Genomic DNA, 19549 nt, shown 5'->3' with positions numbered 1-19549 from the left:
ATTAGCACTCCACACTGCACTCTGTGTACTAGCGAGCTATGCTAGTTGCCGCGCAGTATAGCCCAATGCTGAGATGAGCTCCCCCATGTGTGAGATTAGGCAGCGAGCGGTGAGATAGGAGCAGGAGAGGAGGGAGGGATGGGTGAGGCAGGCAGGCTGGATGTGTGTCGGGAGGAAATAAAGGAGGAAGAGAAGAGGGGAAGACAGAGGTAGTGAGGTGAGGGCGGGGAGGAATACAAGAGGGAGGTGAGGCGATGTCAGTGCTCAGGAGGAGCATTAATTTGACATTAATTGTGTCATCTCAGCTTTAGGTCACCCCCCCTCCCCTTCCCTTCCCTCCACACACACCTCTCCTCTTCTCCCACTCCTGATGAGTGGATCATTGGCGGATGAGAAGAGAAAAGATCTGATTAGATCTGTCTTGTCTGTCTGCACTGGAAGAGGGTGAAATGGGGACAAGAGTGAAGAGGTGGAGGAGGGTGGGTGCTTAGAGTCATTAAGGACAGTGATTGGTTTAATAACGCACGAAGGAGAGCAATAGAGGATAGATGGATTTCCTGGTAGGTCGTCTTCTTTTAATCAGGAGAAACTCAGTAGCCCTGGACACCCAAGGGACGTTTGACTTGATTATATAATCTGTTTTATTTGGGGGGTTTGGATACATTTAGGGAGAATATTATTATTTTTTTAAGAAATAATTAATGACATGGGCTTTGAGTCAAAATGTACAGCTTCCTTCTACAGTTTTTATTTTTGCCTGTTTAACTGTTTTTGTGTTTAAACTTAGCTTAGTCTTCTGCAGCTAGCTAAAGACATTTCCAATAAAAGAAAAAATAGTTTTTAGTGGCAGCAATTGTGAAACTATGAAAATAGCATAGCAAATTCAATGTTGTGATTCCATAAACGTCAGACCGAAGTTAATGTAAAACTGAAATAGATATATAATCAGTGACGTGCGGTGAGGTTCGTGGCTGGTGAGGCACTGACACTATAAGTCAGATTTACAAATATATGAACCCAATAGAGAAGCTTAAATCACCATTCGATTGGCAGCTTGCACATTGACTACTGGTTGTTTTTCATATTTCATATCAGCATTATTTACACACACATAGGTAAAGTACATATTTGATTCCACCGGGAGCGTTTCAGAAGCGGCGCGCTCGCGGGCGCCACACAAGAAAATCGTGAGATTCTGCGATAATCTGTGTAACAACCCCGGATGTATAAAGAGAACAACAAACACATAAAAGGTTACTTTACCTGTCCGACGTTGAATTGCTGTTGATTTGTTCATATTTCCTTGTTTTTTGAGACATTTTTAAGCTTGGATATAGAATCTTACATGTTTGTGGTCAAAGCAAAATATAAGAAGAAGAAAAGAGTAGAAGAAGAGCAACAACAGAACAAGCATGAACCGACCCGTGGGCTCTCGCACGCCCCCTTCTTTGAGGCAGAGGTACTGTTTGCCCATCTGTGCTTTTTCGCTGCAGTTTAATGTCAGATCAGCAACACTAAATATGTTCTACACACACGTGAAATACATTACCTATTCTATGTAAAGACAGGACATATAATAAAAGTGTCTACAAATATTACAGTGGTGACAAACAATGAGAAAGAAAAAGGCACACGCTCAACCCAGTTAGTGAGGGATTGCGCACGTGTCTCCTCTCTGTTTGAACAGGACATGCGCAAATTCAGCGATTTTGATTATAGAAATGCTTGGAATGATTGGAATCATACAGAAATTGCATTTATAGCACAGATCAGTAGAGAAATATTAATATTTATTTTATTTTATTTGAGCATTATTTGTTTTTCACTTGTCATGATGACAGGTGAGGCTCTGCCTCATCTGCCTCCCCTGACCGCACGTCCCTGTATATAATACAGTAACAAGGAAACTGGATTAACAAAAGTAGCTGAAGAAACAAAGTGTCACTGGTGAAAGAACAACTTTAAGTGCTCAATTAATCTAGTAAATAGAGTTCACTAGAGAAAGACAAAAAGAGTAAAATACACAACAGCTAGCCCAACAGTTAATGTCAACAGGTTAGTCTACTGCTACCAACACATGAGCTCCAGAAAGTTAGTTAGTATAGTGGCTAGCTTGATTACAGAAAGAATGAATTCTACTAAATCACAAATCAACAATCATAAAACAGGGCCTAATTTTGGTCGTAGATAAAATGATGTCTGTCAATATTTGCTTGGACACAGATCTGAAAACGGAAGACACTGTTATATCTGTGATTGATATTTTCCCCAAATTCTAAATTAATACTAACTCTATACTAACTGTATTCATGTTTGCGTATACAAATCAGACAAAGTTATACTTACATTTACAAAGGATTGTCAGTTAAGTTTGGTACATGGCTTGGCTCTTGTTTTGGAGAGGTTTGTAATGCTAAAATAACGTCTTGTTTACATAGTTGATTGCTTTTGATTGGATGGCACTACACATGTGTCTTAGCAACCGACGGATGTACACATTACTAAAGTCTTTACTAGGTAAGACATTTATGTTTTAATCGTACAACCAGATGCAATAAATCACCAGTTAACTGTTGAGCACCTCGATCACTGAACAGACCCACAGCCCATCCACCCACCACAACACCCCAGCAGAGCTGATAGGGACCCTATAAGGATTCATTGTCATGTTCAGGTTCACTCCAGCAAAGTGGAGACTCGGGTCTTGCCTTCTGGTTTAATGTAGATTCACAGCTGTCTAGGCCACGAAGACTTGGACAAGCTGTGTCCACAATATATTTTTCTACACTCCTGCGTTGCGTCAGTCTGGATCATGGTTGGATTGAAACCAAACTACAGTTGATAGACTTCTTATACAAGCCTTCGAGCTACAACTGCAAAGCATGCTAAAACAGATCTCAATGCACTGCCAAATTCAAATTAGGAAAGTCACAAGATTCTGTTTTCGAAAGATTAGATCTCATTTGTTTCCCATTAGAGAAAAATATTGTTATCAAGCACCATATGCACCACATTATTACCTTCGCCAAGAAGGTTATGTTTTCAGTTTGTTTGTTAATCTGTCTATCAGCAGCATTATGGGGAAAAAAATGCTTGCTCGATTTTCAGGAGCTTTGATGGAAGGGTGTAGCATGGGCCATGGAAGAACCCACTAGATTTTGGAGCAGATCGAAATCTCGAGTTGGATACACAAATTATTTTTCATTTGAATTAACATTGCAAGATAGGGCATTGGGCCGTGGCGGGGGTCTACGCTCTCGAGTTCTAGTTTGACTTGTTTCATGATAATTGGCCTTAGAAAGCTATTGAATCCATTTTCAGAGCTAGAGCTGACAAGAAATATTTGAGTACATGATTGATGCACTGATACATCCCAAAACATATGAGAAAACATATGAGAGTCTCACTACCAAAAACGCAGAACCGAAACTCCTATCCCTCCCAAAAAGATTGCCAGGTATTTTAATACAGGTTCTTACACTAGACAACGACTCAATCCAAGTTATTAATGTTTGCTGCTGCTGTTGAGGTTTGTTTACATCAATGTGAGGAAAATTGAAGGCGTGTGAGGTGATACAAAGACCTCTCTGTGGTGTAGTTTATATAGCCTTAAAGTTAAATTGTACAATATTTCATGATTTGTCTGAGTAACTGGAATAAATTATATTAAGAATACATCCTAATATAGGATATTGTATCCATCCGTGAGGACAATTTTAACATGCGGTTGTCTTGTGTGTCTCTGTGCACCAGTCCCACAGCGTTTAACTCTGCTTTCAGCCGAAAATTCTCAGAGGCCTTTCTGACAACCTCTTCTAACACTACGCCTGTGCCTCGCCTCAACCCCAAGGAGGTTGTTTTCCTTTTTAACACGTCTTCTCTGACTACATTCTTGATGCTATCGCTGCTTTTGAGAGCAAGCAATGAAAAAAATTCTACAATCACACAACGGAATATAACGATTGACCAGTTTCTTTTCAAATTAGGACAAATCTATATAATAATCTCTAAATGATAATCTCTAATTTGCTGAAACGACTGATGCAGTAATTTTTCTCGAGAGAACAGTCATATTTTTTCATTCTAGTTGAACCCTCAATAGATCATCCCCTCGTTAAGAAAGCCCTTGGTCCTGTGAACGTCTCTTAAGTGCTTTTATAGTACTTAAGGTTCAGGCCAAATGATAAATTTAGGTATAATCATAAGGATACAGAGCACAAACACTGCTCTAGGCCTTAGTTAACCAGCAGATACAAGCACAATGCCACATTTTCATTCTTTTAAATCTCACTGGCCTTCAATTGTCTTCCTTCTTGAGTTAAATCTGGGGCAGATCATGATGCTGCTACAACTTGTTGGTGTTGGCTTTTAAAACACATCTTGCAATCCCCAAATTCAGCAGTTTCGCAACCCCTATCTGGTGGACTTTTGGTGTTCTCTCTGAGCTCTTTTACCATATGGAGGACAACACCACAACACGTTACAGTAAAATAAATATGCAGCCTGATTACACAAACTTTTGTGCCTTTGGACTGGTTAGTCTATTCTTGAATGCAGTAACGGAGAAAAAGATTAGTTCTGAAAGCATTACATCAAACCCCACGCTCCAATATTGGTGAATTAATCATATCTATGAACAATTGAACTTTGTAGTTTTCCCACTTCGCAGCACGGCCGGAAAGTGAGAACTGCTGAATCCTCATAAGCACTCAAGGACATCAGCGCTCTGGAGCCTTGCCTGGGTGGGTCTGTCTGTTAGCAGTTAGCCGTGTCCCCAGCCAGCCTTTAGCTCCAAGGGCGGTCTCTCGAACAATATCACTGGGCCAAGTAAGGAAAGACCTGCTCCCAGATGCTTGAATGGATGAATAATGACACTGTAACACAGCTTCTCTCTCTCTGATAATGAGGAACAGAAGAGCAGACCCTCCCCGAGGCACAGCACCTGGACTGGACTGCCTTCCTGCCTACCTCAGCCTCCATCTCCCTCAGGAGACGAGCAGGGAAGAGTGAGACTTTGGTCGTGCGCCAGCCTCTCAGTCTCAGTTACCCTCAATCCCACTCTGTTTGTTCTAATTGTGAAATTATGAAACATCTTAAATCAAAGCGACTGGACCAAGTTTGTGCTCATCCGACTCCTAAAAAATTAAAAAAAAGAAATCTTTATGAATGTTTGTTTTTGTGTCAGGTATCTTTAGCTTTAAATATATGCCTCCTGGCTTCCTCCCTTCACACCTATATCATTCCCTTTCCCTCTACTTCTCACTCTTCTCCCTGTAGGGAGGCTTTGCCAAGTGGAGTCAATTAAAACTGCACATCTAAGTGAGAAATGTCTGTTTGAGTGTGCGTGTTGGTGCATATGGTTTCATAACTGCACTGTGTACTTCTTTGTGTAATTGTGTGAATTTGTGGCATTTTCAAATGTATGCGTGTGAATGTGCATGTGTGTCTGTGTGTGTGTGTGTGCGCAAATGTGTAGAGGCGGGGGCTCCCCTGGGGCCTGGCAGTATGGCGCTGTAGCGCTGCATACGCCTCCTGTGAAAACGCCTCCAATGGGACTAGGACAGCTGTGGCCAACCTATACCGCTTCATGGGCCATAACAAGCCTTATGACACACACGCACACGCACACACACACACGCGCGCGCGCACGCACACACACACACACACACACACACACACACACACACACACACACACACACACACACACACACACACACACACACACACACACACACACACACACACACCTATTACTCCAATCCTGCCAACTCTGTCTAGCTGTCTGTCTGTCCTCATTTTGTCTGTCTGACAGGAACTCTCGCTCGCTCTCTAACACATACACACACAAAATGAAAAATTCACACTATTTCTTACTCATGCAGTCTCAAGCACAAGTGATGGTTCCCGACATATGTGAAGGTGCCCCCCCCCCCCCCCCTATATTTCATTCATACAGCCCACTCTTTCGCCTCCCACGCTGCGATTTGGTGTCCTGGTCAAACACAATAGTCAAGAGGGGTTGTCCCCCCCTTATGTTGTTGTGCATAAGGAGTTATGTTTTAAATACGGCACGAAATACAAAATTAAGAAATAAATGAACAAGCAATGCACATATATTCATGTTCACTCATTCATGTCGTCAGCTACTGTACACAAGCACATGAGAGTTGACAAGCACAAGTACGCTCAGGAGAATCCATTTAAGACTGTGAATTGTTGTGTTACCATGAACAAAAACAAATCCATCTTCATGGTCAGATTCACAAAATTTGCAACAACAAAGACTTTCTTTTAATTTCATTTATTTAACAGTCACCAGATGATGAGATACATTCTCTTAAAAAAGAAATAGACAACAAAACTGATATTATTTCGAGATTTCAAAAACTATTATACAATATTCTTAATATATAGATTTTGTACAAAATAAAAGTCAGTAAAAGGGGCAAAGGTAGAGTGACATCTTAGAAAACAGAGAAAAGAAGGGGATAGGAGTTGACTCAAACAACTACCACATTTAGGAGTGACAAAGACCAATCTCTTTCATAAATAAATATAGGAAAATTAGACATCATATATAGCTCTCTTCCAATAGCAGGGCATTGCTAAATGTCTGTAGCATAGGTTATAACATAACTGCTTTGTGAGGCCCATTTGTTTAGAAAATTCCACGCATTTTCCTCACGGAGATTATCTGGAACCAGCGCGACTAAAAGCCCTGAAATAAAGGTGTTTACTCCAATAATGGGTCTGATAGTCTGTGCTGTGCTTGACCTTTGGCTGTAAAAATCACCCCCACCCTACTCTCAACCCCCCCCATCTTTTCCTTTGTGTGCCGTACTTGGTGCAGACCAAGCGCAAGGAGTCTCCTTAAGGGAACTGGAGAATAGGGGTCTTTTTTTTCCTCCCTCAAGGCCAGTGAGAAGCTTCAGAATCCCACACTCACAAACACAGAGACAATTGAGGAGAGCACGTGTGGGAGGGGTGCACGGTATTGGAACATAGGAAGGTCATACTGCACTACCAACATCATTTCACCACTGAATGCCATCCTTACACTATGGATATTTCAGCGCTGTCCTCGTTGGTCCTTAGAATTTCAACAATACAACAACAACTACGAGACAACAGAATAAACACACAAAAAGTGGATGTGGATGTTTGACATAGACTCATGCCACTCGGATTAGCTGATTGTTTTCTCCTTAATTACCTTCCATTGCACCTATTTGAGTATTTGAAGCTCAGGGTATAAGCACTGAAAACATGGGAACAGGGAATACAAAATACAGACATTGGGGATGATTTACAATACGAATACACTACCTGTTTTCAGACACACACACCCAAAGAGTACGGAAACTGAGGCTGATGATTGATCCCACTGCAACAACAGACTTTTGTTCTCTCCTTGTCTCCATTTTTTCCTTTTTGTACCCTCTGTGAGCAGGCAAGCGGACAGTGACATTGCCCCTTCTCAGAGCAGGACAGCAGGCAGAGTGGCTTGGCGTTAATCACAGTTTTGTCTTGCTTTCTTGGCACATTAAGTTGGAGAGGCGAGCGGCCGCCCGGACGGCCGGGGTGAGAGATGGGAGGACAACGTGTTAGATTCTCAATAATGACGCATCGCCACCGCATCACTTTGGAGATTAAAAGCAAGATGCTGAATTTCAATCAAGCCACGTTAATGGCTCGGTGTGAGGAATGGTCACTTTGTCGCCACTGGCAGGCAGAGAGAGAGGGGGAACTGGCACAAGGAGCGCAGGTGAGATAAGGTGATACAACATTTTAATCCACCAAATTGCATGCTAGCCAGTAATGATAAAATCCATTTAACGGTGTAGTGACAATATTCTCTAACCGAAGGCAAAAGGGCACTGACAAAATGTTACATCCAAGAGAAAAGTCAAAGCCCCAAGGACTAAATGCATGTAGCTGTAAAAAAACAGGACTGCCAGTGTGAGATAATTAACTGGATCTGATGAGCATGTGAATGTCATTATCATTAAAATGATGAACAGATCTCTATTTAAATATACTGTATGCGTTCAAACCTGTGTCAAATCAGGGTTAAAATCAACATTATTGTATTTATTCTATTTTTAAATTTGTGAGTTATGAAGAATAGGCCGTGTCTAAGGCCTCACGGTTCTAATCAAAAAAAAAAAAAAGACTCTCCCTGCACAGACAATGGCAGCATATGAGAAAAGGAGTCCGAATTTAATTCAATGCCAAGACGTGAGACTTTATCAACGGAGCCTGTGATTTCCTAATTTGGTGCCATCAAATTCTGCAGCCACCTTACAAAACATGCCAAGCTCTGCCTGAGCTGCTCTGTGAACGCGTTGCACTGCGAGATGTGACCCACTTGCAATAAAGTGCATTGAGAGTTCAGTTCTCATGGTAGATGAGAAGCGATGATGGGCAAGCACAGCTGAGAGATTGTCATCACAGTATAGCTGATATGAAGAAAAACCTAATGCGACGTGAACTACATCTCTCAGGGGGGGGGGGGTCAAAAGAGGAAAGGGTGACAGAAGAATTGTCAAGACAACAAAGCGGGACGGGAGTGTTGGTCCTAAAGTATCTGTGTCAAGTCAGGAATGTCACAGTTGAGCACAGTGCTTCATGGGTAGGGTAGATATTTTAGTTCAGAGGGTAGGATGTGTTGTCCCAGACTTCAGCCAGGCACCCAGCTCTGGTTGCTATGAGCTTGCTGTGGACCAGTCAGACCGCTCATTCCCATCCCCATGCCCATGGTCACACCCATGCCCATACCCATGCCGATGCCCACCCCCTGGGCTAGGGAGCAGTCAAAGTTAAAGTCCATCTCCTCCCCAGAGTCCATAATGTCATGGAGGAGGATGGACTCCACATCGCAGTCCAAGCTACCGTGGAACATGTCAATGTCCAGGTCAGCTGGTAGTCTCTCATGGGGGTGAGGTTGGTGATAACCATGGTAGTTGCTACCAATGCTACCGTTCCCCATCCCCTGGCCATGGTGGTATGGTCCGTTTGTCATGCCTTGGTGTTGTGGATCGGGGTAATGGTTGTGACGGGGATGTGGGGCGGTGGCTACATGGCAAGAGTCCTGGGGCATGCCGAGCATACCTGCTGGGTTTGGGGGGAGGGTGGTGGAGGCGGGGAGGTGGGCATGTGACGGGGGGCTGTACAGGTAGGGAGCTTTGTGGTTGTAGGTCTGCAGCTGATTGCCGTTGCCACGTGGGATGAGGGCCACAGCCCGGGGCGGTGTGTGGTTATGGCTCTGGCTGAGGGTGTGACCGTTGTGAGCGAGGCTGAGAGGTGAGTTGTGGTTGTGGTTGGTGACATTGTTGTGATTATGACTACTTGTATGGCTGTGAGTTCTGTTATGGCTGTGAGCTGAGCTGTGACTATGAGGTCCATTGTGGCTGTGGCCATTAAGGTGGCCAGGGTGGTGGTTGTGATGGTTGGAGCCCACTCCGTTACTAGCTTGCCCCATCATAGGATGGCTTTCCCTCTCCTGTCCCAGCATCATGTCCTTGGAACAGTATTGCTGCCTAACTGGACCGCCTGTAAGCAGACTCTGCAGGGCATTGGTGCTGGAGTACGCCCGCATGGTTCCAGAGAAACTTGCTGGCTTATTCTCCTGAATGGTCTGCATGGGTGAGTGGTGGCGCAGCATCCCCATGCCTGTTGCACCATAGACGCCTGCACCATAGGGACTCTGCCCCTTCACTCCAGAGCTGTAGTGGTAGACAGGGGTTTGGTGCTTATGTCTGCCAACAGCTGGATGCTGCTGGTGTTGCTGCTGCGCTGGGTGATGGTGATGATAACTATCCTCCATCAGCTGCTCATCCAGGCTGATAGCACCAGTCAGGTTAGCCAGCTGAGGCAGCTGCTCAAGGGGAGGACAGAGATTCCCTGCCCCCCTGGATGGAGAGCGGGCACTGGTCGGTGAGGGGTAGAGGTGGGGGGAGGTGGAACAGGACAGGCCACCTTCCTCTGGTTCCTCTGGCTCTCCCTCTGCGAGGATGGGGGACAGACGACCACTAAGTGTGGAGGCTGATGAACTAGCCCTGGAATGGAGGTCTGTCCAAGCATCAAACTCTCCTTCTGTCCCAGATGCCCCTCCAGCTCCTGGGAGGCCTTTCTGTGGTGGGCTGCTTTGGTCGGGGGATCCCTGGAGCCCAACCACAACAGACCCTGCTCCTATCCCAGGACGGCCAACCCTCTTGCCTCTGACGCGGCCTTTGCTTTTTAGGTATTTGGTGCTGTTGTCCATGGAGACTGCTCGCCGGCGGGGGGACTTGCCCATCTTCCCTCCATCTGGGTTCAGCATCCACCAAGAACTCTTCCCTGTACCCTCATTCTGCACCCTGATAAAGCGTGTGTGGAGGGATAGGTTGTGTCGGATGGAGTTCTGCAGAGAGATGAGAGAGACACACGGTGAGTGAGAGATCAAATGAAATTGTAATACATACATCACATCACTTCTAATTTGTACACAATTTGCTTTTCTAAGGTGAACACTGTAAATTAGAGAAATTTGCATCAGATTCATATAAAATGTTCCAGATGAAAATGAGAATATTACATCAAAGTAAAAATCAACAATGCAGACAAACCTACCCATAAATCATTCAGTCTATACATGCTCAGCCATAAAGAAAATGTGCCAAATTATAATGTTGCTTCAACGTCTATTATTAGATATACAAAACACACAGAAGTAGAGGCACAACAGTCTATGCAATCAGTGTCAACCAAATTCAGAAAAACTGAGAGCACATTGAAAAACCCAAACATGTTCGAAGGACAGCTACAGCTGGCACAGAGCACGACACTGTCAGCCTCGACCAACCTGAAACGACCTGAGACTCAGTCTCGAGACACTTTCCTTATGTACGTCAATCCTCCCACTTTCATTTCCATCAATCCATCTGTCCTCCTCTACTTCTGCTTTCAGCCGGGCTGATGTAAGCTGCGGTGGTTGGGCGTACTGTATGTTTGAAGTCGGTGCCAGTCTGGCTTAGCGCCAGCCCTGTCTCTTTCGGTCTCGTAGCTTGAATGGGAGGATGTATTGGAAGATTGAGCCGGGAGCAAGGGAGGCTAATGGATGTATCCCACCCTCCGACATCTACCTTCACTGCCTATCTCCCTCTCCCTCCCTTGCTCTGTCTTTATCACGCTCCCTCTCTCTCTTGTCACGGAGTGCTACATATTTTGTATTTTTCTTATTTCACACACACAACAGTCAATTTCCACTTCTCCTTTCAATCTCTGTGCATTCAATTATACAGTTTATCACCAATTACTTTCCCATTATCTTCTACACGGGCATGTACAGTCACTGACTCAGTAATTCATAGGATATAGGGTTTTATTTATTCTCATTTTACCATCATTTATCTCACGGGTTTGTGAATGCTGAAGGTTCCTGGTGTGCAACAGAGTCTGTCGTTGCTGTTCTGTCCTTTGTTGTGCGTGAGGCATTTTGACGTTCACGCAGGAGAATATCTAATCAAAAGCACCTCCTGTGGTTGAGGAATATACTGGGACAATAGATTGTTTCAGATCTCCATTATGTTGTGGATTATTTGTATTCACACTGAATTGCACTGCAGGGAAACAAATAAATCAAATTGCAGCGGAGAAGACATAAATGGGAGGCGAACAGAATTCAGGTGATCTGTGAATGCCTCCTTGGGTTATCTCGCTGTGACACCTCTGGCATTGGGTAACCATGGAAACCGGGTAAACGTGCAACGGCAGAACTATATCATATTGTGGTTAGAGTCTCGAGAGTGAGGGAGGGAGAGTGGGGGGATGGGGGAAAGGATGCAAGAGGAGGCGGTTGTTTGATGCTGCTGCTCCAACACTAAACAGTCTTTCATCTCAGCAGTGCAGGTCCGCAGGGGATGCCCGCTCCCTGCTTCTGACGGCTTCTCTACGTGCCGCGCCAACTCCCCGTCTCACCCTGGCTGGATCATCCACCTATCATACCACTCCAAATCATCCACATCAAGTCCCGTGCATGGCTGAATTAAAACATATGTAAGCTTTAATGCCATTCCACCACGGCCGGTTGCAAATGGGGCATCTTTCAGAGAGCTGAACCACTTCATGCGGCAACTCTGTGTGACCTGTCAAATCGCAATTTATCCCCGTATGAGGGAAGAGCAGCCCCATTGAACTTGGAGGGATTTGTCATCATCCCAAACCCTCTTTATCTGATGAATCCACCTGCTAGAGAGATTTGAGAGATTTCGGACGGTGGCCAGCAATGGCATCATCGTCATCATCATCATCATCACTAGCTGCTGGCTTCCTGTCGTGTAGTTTTCCACCACATGTTTTTCTCCGTCATCCTGTTTGTGTGTTTTAGAATCTAAGAATAGCTCAGGTTGCAGGTGGTTCCACTGTGGGTGTGGTGCTGTCCGCCTGCTGTTCCCTGAGTCTGAGTCAGGGGCAATTTGGCCAGCCTATGGCCCTCACGCCCCCGAAACAAGCAGTCACTGCTAATCCCCCTCCATCCCCGAGTAATCCCAGACAATCCTGGGCTAATCCCAAGTTGATTCAGGGGCACTCCCAGCTGGGTGTCTCACACAGAGCCATGCCAGGTCACCACGAACACAGCGGGCAGCCTGGATATGCTATGATCCAATAGTAATACAGCGTAAGGGAAGTTTGAGATGTGGGAAATAGGGACACTATAAACCCCTTATAGGATGTAGTGTTAAACTATTCCAGATGTTTGTGCATTTTACTAGATTTTTAAGGCAGTGCTCCGATGTTGACCGCATTTTTGATGCCGACATTGATTCAACTACCTTTACTCTGTGCTCCGTCCTTGAGGGTTGGCTTTGCCACATTTCTACCCCTACGGGTTGTATAGAATAAAATTGAAAACTTTATTATGTATTAAATATTCATAAAATGGAAATTCTCTTTCAGCCCCCCGGCTTGCTGGGGCAGATGGATGAAGCCCACAGAAACATACAATGACAGTGAGGAACACACACATCACACGCCTGGGTCCGGGAAGCTGCTTCCTATTCAAATCATACCCCTTTAATACAATGGGCCTAGTGGAGAGGGCTCTAAATAATGAATGAACCAGTGGCTGGGCTTATGCAGAGAGATGCACTGCCTGGTCCCATAATACTGAAAAGAACAGACAGTCATAAGTAGTGGCGTGACCTCTTTGTTTTGTTATCAGGGACATCTATCCTCATCCTCAGCCTACAAACACAACTCAATCAGGCTGAAAGGGGTTAATTTGGACATAAAGTAAAAGAGGATAAGGGTACGAGTTTATGGACCAATCAAAGCAAATTAAGGTGAACACGGTTCTATTGGATGCAGGAAAACAATCAGCTTGGGTTCAACTCTCATTAAGGCCTAAAAATCCTAATAGCTGATTTTGATATTTAGACAATAGATAGCAAGCCGCAGAACAGCCCTCTTTGTCCTCAGATTTACAGCTTTGGTTAGTTTTGAGCAAATCTGACATGTTAACACCTATTTCCACAACACACAGGTGGATATGCAGTTAGAGATTTGTTTTAACTGGCTCAAGGAAGGAGATATAGAAAATTGTCTTGTGTGAATTTGGTCAGACAGATTATTGCTCAATATTTGTTGATGAGCAGAAACAGGTTCCTGGAATTCATCCATCATAATTCTCTTGAAGAACCATTCATTTGGCTCTCGGAAAACTTAAAATACCAATCAATTGTTCTCCTGCCCCCCCCCCCCCCCCCCCCCCCCCCCTTCTTCAATTCAGGGACTGGAGAGGCCCATTTAGTGTTGGGAATCAATAAAGTGTAATGGCTATCAGGGCTGAGGCTTAGCACACATCAAGGTCTGACTAACTATTCGATCCACCTGCATTATGAGGCCAATATCGGTGCTCAATTTGCCATATACTCACTGTTCACACAACAATGTCTAACTGCCACAGGCTTGTCAGTTAAGTGACTGTGCCCACTTGTGCAAATTGGCTTGGCGCCCAACGCATCCCTCTGTCAGTCAGGCGTTAGCATTGAGTATCTGGGTATGGGGGCAGGGGATGTTATGTTGGGCCCAATGGTTCATCTGGGATAACCCAAATGACTGGCATGGGAGCAGCTGTGCCTGGGGGGTACAGCAGAAGTTGGAGGGGCCTGGGGGTAAAGGGTGGGAATACAGAGGTACCACAAGGGGCCCCTCCGCGTCACACAAAGGGATGCCCTCAAAATGCCCCCCACTCACCCCATCCCCCTCCATCGGAGCCCACTCAGGGGTTTTCCCGCTTACACACCAACACACATGCTCACACACAGAGGGGCGAGGAAACGGGTCAAACGGTTTATAGGACCCATCTTGTGGCAAATGTGCACTCATTCAAACAGAACTGAGTGACGAACTAAGGACTGTGAGTGGGGTCTGGGAACCAGCAAAAAGAAACCACTCACCCGATTCAAACAACCTTAAGGGTGAAGCAGCGTGGTGCGCTTGCCCAGCTAAGAACACAGCAGCTGTTCTTGTAGTGGCACCGAGCAAAGCCGTTTGCCACACTCGACTGGTATTACCAAACCATTTCATGCAGAATGGAGCCATTATGTATTGTCAAAGGGTATCCCTCTATGGTGCACATTCATTTGATAAGCCTAAATCAAGGGGGAGTAACAGAAGCACTAACTGTGTTTATTGTGATGCTGTTTTTGCCTGTGCAGAAGGCAGGAGGGATCAGGGGGAGGGGAGGTTTCAACACAAGCAGTTTTGTTCAGCACAGGAATGAGTTTTGTCAGCTAAGCCTGTCTCCAGGCTATTGGTGGAAATTAGCGCCGGCTAAATATTCGCTTTCCATGATTGATGTCACGGCTCGCGTTGTCCCTTTGAAGGGAAATAAAGAATTTAGAGCCATGTGGATTAATAGGGACAGGGTTGGGGGAATTTTATGTGTCTGAGGGGGACTTGAAGAGGGACTGAAGGGCCTAATGGCTGCACAGATATGGCACAATGCAGCTGAGACGATATGGTGTATCAGGGAGTGAGAGAAGACAAGTGAGACTATGACAGTGAGTACAAGAAAGAAAATTGGAAATAGTTTGTGTGTGCGTATGTGTGTAAGAGAGAGAGCTTGTGCGGGAGAGAAAGAGAGAGATGGAGCTATTTGCCTGAGAAGCCCAGAGTCAGATGATTAAAATCCCTTTAGGAGGCTTCTTTAAGAGAGACAGATGGGCAGACAGGCCTGTTTTTGGAATGCAATCAAATTGAAAAGATTAAAAAGGAGTCTCTTTTATTAGGAGGTGAGAAACAGTTACTTCTCTGCCACATGCCATCATCGCCTCCACAGCAGTGGTCACGACTGCATTGGCATGCGAGGCACATTGCAGCCCTTGTTGGGGAAGAAATAAACCTGGGATTAGGAAATGCATATCTCAGTGTATCACTGTGGGGTCTCTGAGGATCAGAGCAGCATTTTTAATTTCTCGAATAAATACGATTTATAGGAAAGAGTCGAAAACTTTCTTCTTGAATTATTATAGAAAAAGCTAAAGTGAGTCAGAGTAACTCAAGGATTTTTCACCAATAGCTGTCCTATTACATACAGAATTTTCACTTAATCCTAACGCCAAATCTGAACAGGTACAATTCAAACGTGCATTCCCTCGGCTGTCACTGTACTTGAAAAGACTGAGTTTGCACAGTAGAGTGATTCAAGCACTGTGAAAGGTGCTCGGTATTCGACCCTATTATTCCACAACACTGAAGGAGTGCCATTTATAAAAAGGCTTAAAATGGAAAGCAAGTGTGTGGTAGTGTCTGGTAGCCTCAGATCAGGAAGTGGCTGTGGAGAGGGGTGTAATGGAGTTGGTAGGGGATTCCTGCCTGACTGTGCACTAATTGCATCCAATCGCTGGCGAGCCATCAGCCGTGCCCACCCTGGCGCCAAGGGGAGGGTTGGCATCGGGGTGGCAGGGTGTGGGATAGAGAAGGGCTGCCGCAGCTTTGCTGGGTAAAAATAGACGCGGACAGATTAGTAGAGCATCTGAGACCCGGACAGGGGATCGGAAAATCCGCTTGCCTGATGCCAGGGACAGCTGAGTGTTTCCGGTGGGCGCAAAGGGGACACAATCTGGGCACCACGTCTGACGCCCACGCACAAAACGGGGGAGCCTCAGAGTGGGTGTGAGCACATGAAGGAGCACGTGCCATAGGATAGCATGGGTGTGGTTTTTCCACTGGGACCTGCAAGGTAGGCAGACTTTGCACCCTCCCACTGAGGATTCACACAACAGGTGTTTGGGCTGGGCCACCTGTGGGGCCGGCCGCCTGCTCGCACTTCACACCTCGACTAGGGAGCAAACTAACATTTTCCACTGGGCTTGCCATGCTTTTGTTAAAGACCAACACGTTTCTGGAGAGGCTTTTACAGCTCTTTTTACAAGATCTGCATGATATGCGTGCATGCAAGCGTGCACAAGTCAATCTGCATTTATGTAAGCGCCTGTGTGTCTATATTTGTGTATCAGTCTGTTTAATAGCCAACAAGCACAGTGTGGATTTGATTATACTGAAACCTCCCTTTGCTATATACAAAAATATAAAAAACCTGTCGGCCAACGACGGCGTCAATGCAGACCCAGGCCTCAACGTAATCTCATTCATAACAATGAGAATCTCATTTCCCACATTCTAAAGGTCAGTGAACACCTCTGATCGCACTTTAATAAACATCATTCTCAGCGTTTAATTTAATTTCAGCAGAGCAGGAAACTCATAGGCAGCCATGCAAAATTCATTGGATCGTCCCTTTAATTGCTTCACTTTCACAGTGCAGAGAAGAATGACCGCAATCACGTTGCAGGAAAAAAATGATGCACAAATACACAGAAACAAAAGGCACACATCTGCAGCACACACACGCACCCACACACGCACACACACACACACACACACACACACACACACACACACACACACACACACACACACACACACACACACACAGAGAGAGAGACAGAGAAGAGATAAGTGGAGTCAGTCAAGTGCCAGTTTTGGTTAAATATTAATAAAATAAGCTTCATATTTTCTTTTGAATCAGCACCATGTAGTGGCTCCACATCTCTTTGTCATCACACATTTTAACTGTCACCTAAATTGGCAAACTGTACCAAACAACCACACATACATGCTCAGACTCAGACACTCAGACACACACACGCACACGCACACGCACACGCACACACACACGCACACGCACACGCACACGCACACGCACACGCACACACACACACACACACACGCAGTCAATCACTCACTCCGTCACACACGTACATTGCACACACACATGCCAACATGACACAAAGCCTGGCACACCGGGCACACTCATTACCGCAATGCCAAGCTACCAGTTGCTAAGGAGACCTGTGGGAGAGGGAGGGTTCCTTGTTGTTGCCATAGCAGCCGGCTTGCTCCCTGCCAACTCTCTCCCTCGGGGAGAAACAAGGCGAGAGGTGGGGGGTGAAGTGGGTAGAGGTAGGGGGCAGCGGTTTAATAGGGCTATGAGGTGCAGAGGAACTTCATTAGCCATCGGTGTGCGCCGCACCAACCACTGCTTCCCATGGATGCCTACCCACATGCAACACTTCAGCCTGCAGACTCCCACTTACTCACGCACAGCCCATAGACTCCCACTTATTCACACACCTTTACGGAGAAGATGGAAATGGCATGCTAGGAATGAAAAGCAGGGAGATGGGGGGTGGGGGGTGGAGTGCATCTGTAGGGGGAGGGGTAAAAAAGGGCAGAGGTGGGTGAAGAACAAAAAAAGAGGTTGGGGGAACAAAGGACAGGGTCTTGAATGCGAGGGCCCGCTTGAAAGAGTGGTACACTCTTTGGTAGTTAAAGGCTGTATGAAAGCAGTCTGTAACTGCCTCCTCCTAACCAACCCTGACCTTCAGTTACAGCCACTATTCTTCAAACCATAGAATAGACCTGTTCAGCCAAACATATATACAGCGCATTGTTCATATGCTTTTTTTGTATACAATGCAACTGCATGACAAAGGACACAACTGCAACCATTCCTCTATATAGCGTATAAAACTGAGATTAAATTTACAAGAAACTGCAATGGCCCTCATTCGCCATTGCAGAAATTTCAATGCACGAATACAAAATACATCCAATACACCGCTTAGTATCAGCAGGGTAACGCGCCGTTCAGCCACCTCAGACTCTCAGTGATCTTTTATTTTTTATTTCCGTGTAGCCAAACACACACTACAATGTTGTCACTGATATATCTTTCAGTTTTGTAGCGATTTGATTGTGAACGATGGCTATAAACGCTAGCTGTTAACGGAGCTGTCGAAAACACTAATGTAAAATTGACAACTTATCAAGCTTCTACAAACGCAGCACAGGCGCCTCCTCTTCGACTACAAATGTCCCTGTGATTAGAAGTTATATTAATGTGATTAAATCCTCAATGTGTGTAACTGTTTTTACAATTGAATTGTTTTCTATCATCCTAATGCGGCAGCCCAGAAATACAATTAGCCTTGGTTAATAGGTGGCATTTATCAGTATTCCTCACAGTTTTCAGATGTATTCAGTTGCAAGGAAAAGCTTCATCTTCAGGTGTATCTCACTTTGATTTGGGTGGCAGGACAAAACAGACAAACTAAATGACCTCAGAAATAAGGATGACATCAAGGAGAAGAAGTATTTCATTGAGCGCATCACTCAAGACCGTTGTTTCAAACTTTGACATTTTTTTCAGATACGACTGTGTCAAAAGTTTCATTCCAAAGTACTATTTGGAGATCATTTATATGTACTGCAGTCAGAATAGCTGAAAACATAAAAATGCTTAAATGTATTCCTTTAATGACATGACAACAACATGCATGAGAATGAATAAGAATATATAATTGCTTTAAGCTCTGTCCATATTACAGAACCAGCATTTACATTTTTTTTTTTAAAGATATCAACTGTTGGTGCTCAAAAGTGCTGCCTTAGTTTAGATTCATATGGAGAGGAAAAGACGCGTTTCAAAATGAATTCACGTAAGTGTGGACATGGCCTCTGAAGCAGGATGCTTGTGAAATCAAGGAGAAGAGAGCTCAACTCCTGTCGGGTCAAAGTGAGTTTTGTATTCAGGAGCAGAGCTTCAAGTATTGACTGCCTGATAACCCATGATGCTCCTGGTTGCCTCAAATTCTGATACTATTAAGTTCCAGTGTACAATATGAACGAGGTAGAGTATCGATTTGGTCTGAATAGACTCCGATATGCGGTAAAGAACACCACCCACCTAAACCTCTCCCACCCCGACCCAAGCTTGAACAACTTAATGTGAGCTCATAAGGAGAGGAAAGGAAGGACAGTTAGAGAAAGACACCCCTCTCCAACTGAGAGGAAAGAGGAGATGAGAGGGACAAGAGAAGAAGGATTTACCCCTCCTACCTCCCACCCTCCTTCCTTCCCCCTCCTCTCTCCGTTTCCTGAAACAAAAAGAGCCCAATTAAGTCAGTTTGAGTTAGGGTCTTGTGTGTGTGTGTGTGTGT

At 45.0% G+C, this 19549-nt stretch overlaps 1 protein-coding gene across 1 annotated transcript in view; it reads right to left on the bottom strand.

Moving 5' to 3' along the window:
• Positions 1–6328: 6328 nt before the first annotated feature.
• LOC137891494 (forkhead box protein O6-like) overlaps positions 6329–19549 on the bottom strand; it is a 30291-nt gene continuing 17070 nt past the window's right edge. The window contains exon 2 of the mRNA XM_068736128.1: positions 6329–10404. Coding sequence (XP_068592229.1) covers positions 8683–10404 — 1722 coding nt within the window. The 3' untranslated portion in view covers positions 6329–8682. The remainder of the gene's footprint in view (positions 10405–19549) is intronic.

The sequence above is a fragment of the Cebidichthys violaceus genome, unplaced genomic scaffold (genome assembly GCF_023349555.1).
Source record: "Cebidichthys violaceus isolate CVI_PGR_0920_01 unplaced genomic scaffold, fCebVio1.0.p SCAF_7, whole genome shotgun sequence".
NCBI lineage: Eukaryota > Metazoa > Chordata > Actinopteri > Perciformes > Stichaeidae > Cebidichthys > Cebidichthys violaceus.
This window is presented reverse-complemented; position numbering and strand designations above follow the sequence as displayed.